This window comes from Gymnoscopelus braueri (genome assembly GCF_963280865.1).
Source record: "Gymnoscopelus braueri genome assembly, chromosome: 15".
In the NCBI taxonomy this organism is placed as follows: Eukaryota; Metazoa; Chordata; class Actinopteri; order Myctophiformes; family Myctophidae; genus Gymnoscopelus; species Gymnoscopelus braueri.
Window position 1 is genome coordinate 10,753,752 of NC_137620.1, and position 7,946 is coordinate 10,761,697.

At 37.8% G+C, this 7,946-nt stretch overlaps 1 protein-coding gene across 2 annotated transcripts in view; it reads right to left on the reverse strand.

Moving 5' to 3' along the window:
• The window catches only part of stk26 (serine/threonine protein kinase 26), a 57,102-nt gene extending 53,247 nt beyond the window's left edge, over window positions 1-3,855 (reverse strand). For both annotated transcript variants that reach the window (XM_080451674.1, XM_080451673.1), the window contains exon 1: window positions 3,630-3,855. In XM_080451674.1, the coding sequence (XP_080307800.1) occupies window positions 3,630-3,650 (21 nt within the window). In that variant the 5' untranslated portion in view covers window positions 3,651-3,855. The remainder of the gene's footprint in view (window positions 1-3,629) is intronic.
• Between the last annotated feature and the right edge of the window lie 4,091 nt (window positions 3,856-7,946).

Here is a 7,946-nt window from a genome sequence, read left to right on the forward strand (position 1 = left end):
AAAGTATATGAACACGTTTCAACCTGGTAATGATTATGAAGATTATGCAGAAAAGAATGTTTGTGAGTATCTCAAAATAATTGCGATTTAGGTGATTATGTAATAACTGTGACAGGCCTAGACGCATCATACTATGTCTCACCATCTTCTTGAGTTTTGAGCGTTCTGTGACTTGCAGACGGTATCAAGCAAAAAAAAAATGTAAACAAGGAAGTGAATGTGGACTCTCCATGGTAACAAGAGCCAATCAGAGTACACGGACATTTTTATGTAGGTGTTTGCGATGATACTTTTTTTTACCAGTGGTGTAAAGTAACTAAGTACATTTACTCAAGTACTTTTACTTTACTAGAGTATTTCCCATTTTCAGTACTTTTACTCCTCCACTACATCTCAGAGGCAGATATTGTACTTTAACTCCACTACAATCATTTGAAAACTTTAGTTACTAGTTACTTTATAGATTTAGATTATTATTACAAGACATACATTAATCACTCCAGCTGCTATTTTCAAAGGAATTGTATACTTTTGAAAAACTTTCTACTTTTGGTACTTTAAGTACATTTTGATACCAATACTTTTGTATTTTGAATTCCGGACTTTTCCTTGTAACAGAGTATTTCTACATTGCAGTATTGATACTTTTACTCAAGTACGAAATGTGAGTACTTTTTCCAGAGGTATATGTGACAACCTCTGCTATACGGTCCTCTGCGAGACATTTTGTCGTTTTGAAGTGACTTTTCGTTGTGCTACACTTGCTAGCGCAGAGCATGAATTTAACTTTAAGACGTGAGCCTCCCTTGTAAGAGAAGAAGTGCCATGTTGAGAGCATGTGTATGCCGGGGTGGAAGAGGAAATTCATTCCACTCCTCTCTGGAATAGTTTGTGTGCAAAATGCAGTGGTGGAAAAAGTACTCACATTTCTTACTTAAGTAAAAGTATCAATACTGTAAGGTAGAAATACTCTGTTACAAGTAAAAGTCACGAATACAAAAATGACTAGACTAAAGGTACTTCAGTATTGGTATCAAAATATACTTAAAGTACCAAATGTAGAAAGTACTCATCATGCAGAATGTCCCGTTTTACAAGTTTTCAAATGAATACGATCTTTTGAAAATAGCAGATCTACATTCAAATGGCCGAAATGTATATAGGCCTGAAGTGGTTAATGTATGTTTTGTAATAATAATCAAAATCTACAAAGTAACTAGTACCTAAGTTAGTTATAAGTTTTCAAAAAATGTTAGTGGAGTAAAAGTATAATTATGTGCCTCTGAGATGTAGTGGAGTAGAGGTAAAAGTACTGAAAACTGGAAATACTCCAGTAAAGTAAAGAATACCTCAAAATTATACTTAAGTACAGCACTTGAGTAAATGTACTCAGTTACTTTACAGCATTGCCAAAATGATGCAATTTTCCGTGGAAATGTAAAGGCACACAGCTTTCTCAGTCTCACCCATTTATAGTTCCATTACAACATACGACAAATCCCAATGTTAGACCCATTTCTAATTAATTGTGTGTATCATACACTGTTAACAGTGTTTTTTCCACCACTATTCTGACTGTTAACAGCATTAACATGAAGCCAACGTCCAAGACGCTGAATGAATGGATGAATGAATGGATGGATGAATGGATGAATGGCTCCTTTCTTTCTCTCTCTCTTCCAACTCTGTTTTGTAGGTGTTGTGCGTGACGTCATTACACCAGAAACCACTTCCTCCTCCGCGACGGGAGAAACAAAGCAGGTGGCACACCGAGACGAGTGACCTATCGAATTATGTGGCCGCCAGAGGTCACTGTTCCATTTCCTACAGTTAAAACTAGATTTTTTTGTTTTTTTGTTTACTTTCTTTTAGTTTTTAAACGTCTTCTCTTATACTTAATTGGATGACAAATACATTTTCTAATGGGAGAAAGAGTGTTAAGAAACGGGGCTTCGTGGATTTAGCATGACACATCATTTAGGATGTGAACAAACAAATATATGGTGTTGTTATTGTGTGTGTGCCATTGCATCATGTTTAACCCATAAACCTGAAGCCGAAAAATGTCTCTAAATATTTTTGTTCCAGGGACCCCCCCGAAGCAAAGATTTGAGTTACAAATGTTTGCTTTAAAAACACACACATATATATATATATATATATATATATATATATATATATATATATATATATATATATATATATATATATATATATATATATATATATATATATATATATATATTCAAAGATTTGCACAAAATGTTGATTTTTCAAAAAATGCAGATCTGGAGCTCATAGCGCGGCACTGCGGTATGAGCTTGAATAGCTAAAGAAAACTAAAATGACACAGATGCGTTCCCGGTCTTAATGGGTTCAGAAGACAAATGCTGAGAAATAACTATTTTCTACATTTCATGAACAAAAACAAATACAACATTCCTTAGTTTCACGTCAAAAGGCAAATAGAATTCCATCCTTTGTAACCTGGTCTAGATGTTAAAACATGCCACCATTCCAAAAATATAGGTCTCACAATTCTATGGGTCACCGATCGGAGTGTAACACGGACACCGTCCAAAACATGAAAGGAGGCTTCAACTGGCAAGTTAAGTTTCCCTAGAACACACACACACACACACACACACACACACACACACACACACGCACACACACAGCTAAAGTGTGTTCCTCCTCGTCAAGAAGCATTTCAAAACGAAAATCACAACAAAATGAACAAAAAAAAAAAAAAATCACCAAAAAGAAAAAAAATTACCCCCAAAAAATTAACAAAAAAACTATATTATGCCAATAACAACGACAATACTAGATCTACAAGCTCTAGAGATCTAGTATTTTGTGTGCGGCTACAGTTGTCTTCTTTTTTTTTAAACACAGCTTGCATGTTGTGAATTCAAACATTAAACTTATGGCTGGTTTTACTTGGAAATAAACCCCCTTATTCGCCCCCCACTCCCTTATTTCCCTCACTCATGCCGTAGTACACATAGTAGTTGTACCACTGAAGCCAAACACACAGAAATGCAGTGGTGGTATAAAGTAACCAAGTACATTTACGAGTATTTCCAATTTAATACTTTTACTCCACTACATCTCAGAGGAAAGTATTATACTTTTTACTCCACTACAATTATTTGAAAACTTTAGTAGTTACTTTGCAGATATAAATGATTATATTACAAAACATACATGAACCACTTTAGCCCTGTTTTATACAAGGCCATTTGAAAATAGCAGATCTACAAGCTCGAGTGTTGTGAGCTTGTAGATCTGCCATTTTCAAATATTTCAGTACTTGTACTTTTGGTACTTAAGTATATTTTGACGCCAATACTTTTGTACTTTTACTCAAGTAACATTTTGAACACAGGCCTTTTATACTCGTAACAAAAGTATTTTTATATTGTGGTATTGATACTTTTACTTAAGTAAAATATCTGAGTACTTCTTCCACCACAGCCAAATACAAAAATGAAGCTGAAGTCTTCTACCTTTTCAACTCACCAGCATACCAGGAACTTCCATGGTCATATCCCTCCAAAATTGTACTCATAAGTACTTGAGTACTTGTACTCTAGTTACTTTTACAGCGCTGCTTTCCAACTCACCTGCATACCAGGAACTTCCATGGTCTCTTACTCCTTCTCTAATGACTCTAAAGAATGTCTCCTTTCTTCCTCCTCCAGGGTTTATGTTTTATTAATTATCCTTCTTCTACGACCTCCACGACAGGATTATGATGTTTTAAGAGATGTTAGGCTCCGTTTTTGCTCGAAAAATGTCAAACTTAAACACACACCACGTCTGCTAGTCCGCGATACAAAGTGCTCTCTCTCTCTCTCTCTCTCTCTCTCTCTCTCTCTCTCTCACTCACACACACACACACACACACACACACACACAGGAGAGAGAGAGTGACGAGTCTTGGACACCGCCCACTTTTGGGGAGGAGCGAGCGAGAGAGAGAGAGAGAGAGAGAGAGAGAGAGGGACAGAGAAAGAAATAGGGGGAGAGAGGGACAGAGAGGGGGGAGAGAGAGAGAGGGGGAAAAGAGAGAAAAAGAGGGGGAGAGAGGGACATAGAAAGAGAGGGGGGGAGAGAGAGAGAGAGAGAGAGAGAGAGAGAGAGAGAAAGAGAGGGGGAGTGAGAGAGAGCTCTGTATTGTTTTTATTTTGACACTTGCTTTGCCAATGTAAACTCATGCTAATAAAGCTCATTTGAATGGAATTGAATTGTATTTTATTTAACTGAGAGAGGGAGGGGCAGAGACAGAGGTAGAGAGAGAGGGGGGAGAGAGTGAGAGAAAGAGAGCTCTGTATTCTTTTAAATAATTTCTCAGTTTAGATTGTTGTTGTTTTTTTGACACTTGCTTTGGCAATGTAAACTCATGCTAATAAAGTTAATAAAGTTTTAATTGAATTGAATTGAACTGAGAGAGAGAGAGAGAGAGAGAGAGAGAGAGAGAGAGAGAGAGAGAGAGAGAGAGAGAGAGAGAGAGAGAGAGAATTGCTTTTTGGGGGTATTGTTTGTGTGTATGTGTGTGTGTGCGTGCGTGCGTGCGTGTGTGTGTGTGAGTTGTTTCTGTTGCGTGTCAGACTAGCGCAGCGCCCCTTTGTGGCTACGTTGTGGTACTGTCACACTACTATCTGTCTCTACTAGTACACATTTATCATCTATTTTATCCACTTCAACCCCATATATATATACCGGAGTCCCTCAGGGCTCAATACTAGTGTATTTCCTAGTGTTTGTGCCAGGGACCCCCAGAAGAGAAGATTTGTGGTACTTAAAAAAAAAGAGAGAGATTGAGATTTTTGAGATTTTTCAAAACATTTTCAAAAATAGCAGATGTACAAGCTTGTACAGAGTGGGCACTAGGGGAAATGTGGGCACCAAAACAGAGTAGGCACCAGGCCTTGGAAGAGTGGGCTCTAGGGGACATCCGAGCACCAAAACGGGAATACTGGCATGCGTATTACAGGAATGCAACTACATCCAAAACATTTTCTGACAAATGTGATATTAGTTTGAGGTGAAGGTATAGGCATAGTTCTTTGAGGTTTGGTGTAGGCATAGTTTTAGGTTAGGATTAGGATTAGGCATATTTTACTAAAAGGTGTCTTCCGAGGTCTGGTGCCCACACTGTATTGGTGCCCACATGGCAACTTTATTGTCAGGTATCACAGGTTTACAGGGGTAAAACAGTGGGTGAAATTTGTTTGTGTACAAGCGCCATCGTTTTTGTTATTTCCATAAAGAGAGAAAGGGAAGAAGATGAAGAAGGGCGGGGGGGGGGGGCAAGGGGAAGAGAAATTAACAATAAAAACAACAACAGCTATCTATATACTTTATACAGTCTTCTCTAGTGTGTGCAAGGCAAATTTGTAACGTATAAGTTATATTGTATTAACACACTCATCTACCATACAGATTGGACAAAATGACCTGTGTGTGTGTGTGTGTGTGTGTGTGTGTGTGTGTGTGTGTGTGTGTGTGTGTGTGTGTGTGTGTGTGTGTGTGTGTGTGTGTGTGTGTGTGTGTGTGTGTGTGTGTGTGTGTGCGCGTGCGCGTGCGTGTGTGCGTGCGTGCGTGCGTGCGTGTCTGTGTGTGTGTGTGTGTGTGTGTGTGTGTGTGTGTGTGTGAGTGTGTGTGAGTGAGACTGGTGGTAGCCAGTATAAGCATTGGGCAGAGGCATGCATGATGTACAATGAATCAGATGAATCAGGGAACCATTTCCCCGTTTAAAACATCTATTTAACCAGGTAGACAAGAATACAATCTTAATCTAAAGACGAGGCCTCTTGAGGGATAGGGGCCAAAAGAGACCAACATGCAGTCTAAAAACAAAAAGCAAAGCAGTAGGCTATTAATCACTAAAGAGGGGGTATATCTCTAAATAGAATGAATCAATAAACTGAAATATTTCTGAAATATTCAAGGCGATAGGCTACATTTACGAGACAACAACAAGCAGGGCTGACAAGCACAGCAACATTTTTTCTTTGAGAATGTTCACAATAGAGTCTTTAAGAGCCAATTTTGGGATTAAAGTGTCCAGTTTAAAACTGTGTTGTTCCAGTTTTTGGCTGCAGGGGACTGAAATGACGAACCAAACACAGAGTTTAGTTGTCTTGGCAACAAAGAAAACTAACTAAAGTAAAACCATAGCTTGAGATTTAGCTTCTTTACTAAATTACCAAATGTGACATTCAAAACTGGTATTTTAATTGATGAAATGATCATCAATTAACACTACTATTACAACACTAATGAATAGTGCTGTCAAACAAGTCTATGAAGCTATCTATGAAATATATTAAAAAGTTTAATCTGCAACACAATTCTATGAAGTGGGGGTACTGCTTCATCTCTCTCTCAGCTAAGGGGTCTTTTGCCTTAAAAACCTTGATCTAAAGTGAAAAATGATGCGAGTACATAATACATGTTTATAATGAATGAAATTATGAATAACTATTTAATATTTAACTTATGATAACACATTATTCTCAATATATTGTGTAGACCAATACTATCACCACAATTATGACATTGATATTTCAGAATGATCCATTCTTTATTCTTTAGTTTGCCTGGAGTTATTGTTGTTTTCTATGATGTTTTGCATAGTAGTGTATTTGTCTGTCATTAAATGTTTCGATGAATTGAGTACAAAGGACCCCAATGGAAACAAGCCATAGGCTTTCTTGGTTTTAAAATCCTCTTAGCACTGCAGACCTTGCATTGACTGTACTTTCCTGTGCTTTCTTTTTTCTTTTGCAAACTGCTAATAAAGTATTTAATCAATCAGTGTAATAATCGTGACTTGTGTTTTGTTTGTTATTAGTATCTTGTCATCTCTCCTGTTTGTTTACTTGATATGTCATAGTTGACATTGTTTGGTTGATTTGGTTGTTGTAGTTGTTTCTGTTTTGTTGTCTAATGCTTTTTTGTTTGTTTTTTCTAATTATTGTATTTACTCCACTGCGCCCTCTACAGATCTGATTAAGGTCATTTATATTGACCAGATCTGTAGAGGGCGCAGTGGAATAAATCAAATAATTTCCATCTGGCGGACATATTTTATTTTCTGCCCACAAAAAAGTGTATTATACAGAGAAGGTGGGGTGCTGAGAGGCTTTCCACCCTGAAGAATAGACTTTCAACAACACAAAACTGCCTTTGTTTTGGTGAGAAGCGAAATAGTTTTGTTTATTTTTTACTAAAGACGGAGAGTGTAATTTTCGGTCTATGAGCAGAGCAGCGCTGCTGGCAGAGCGTTACGGAGAAACGCTCTGGATCAGGGCTGTCATACCATGACAGTCATGGCGTTACTTGTTTCAGTTTTTTGATTTTTTTTACATTTACAACCCGTACATCTACATAAACGTTCAAATTTCAAATATAAAGTGTATACCCCACGGCCACGGATGTTACAAGTTAAAGCGCATGGGTTTAAGTACCCGTATCTTCCGTATTGTTCAATAAAAAGCTTTTTTATCCAATTGCCAGCCATTTTCTTCGATTTTTTCCCATATGCTTTCAACTACGCGCCCCTATCGGTTGGAAGGTGTATTGCACCTTAATACATTATAATTGATTATTTTCTTAATAAAAAATGGCCGGCGATCAGATTAAAAAGCTTCTTATTGAACAATACGGAAGATACGGGTACTTAAACCTATGCGCTTTAACTTTTTACATCCATAGCCGTGGGTTCAGCACGTTATATTTGAAATCTGAACGTTTATGTAGATGTGCTGGTTGTAAATGTAATATTTTCAAAAAACAGGAACAAGTAGCGCCATGACGCTTGTGACAGACGAGCGTCACGTGAACCATGGCTACTCCTCCTCCAACGTCACCTCCTCACCCGGAAGAACCGACGGCGGCCAGGCCGGGGACGTCACCATGGACGTCACGGTCCT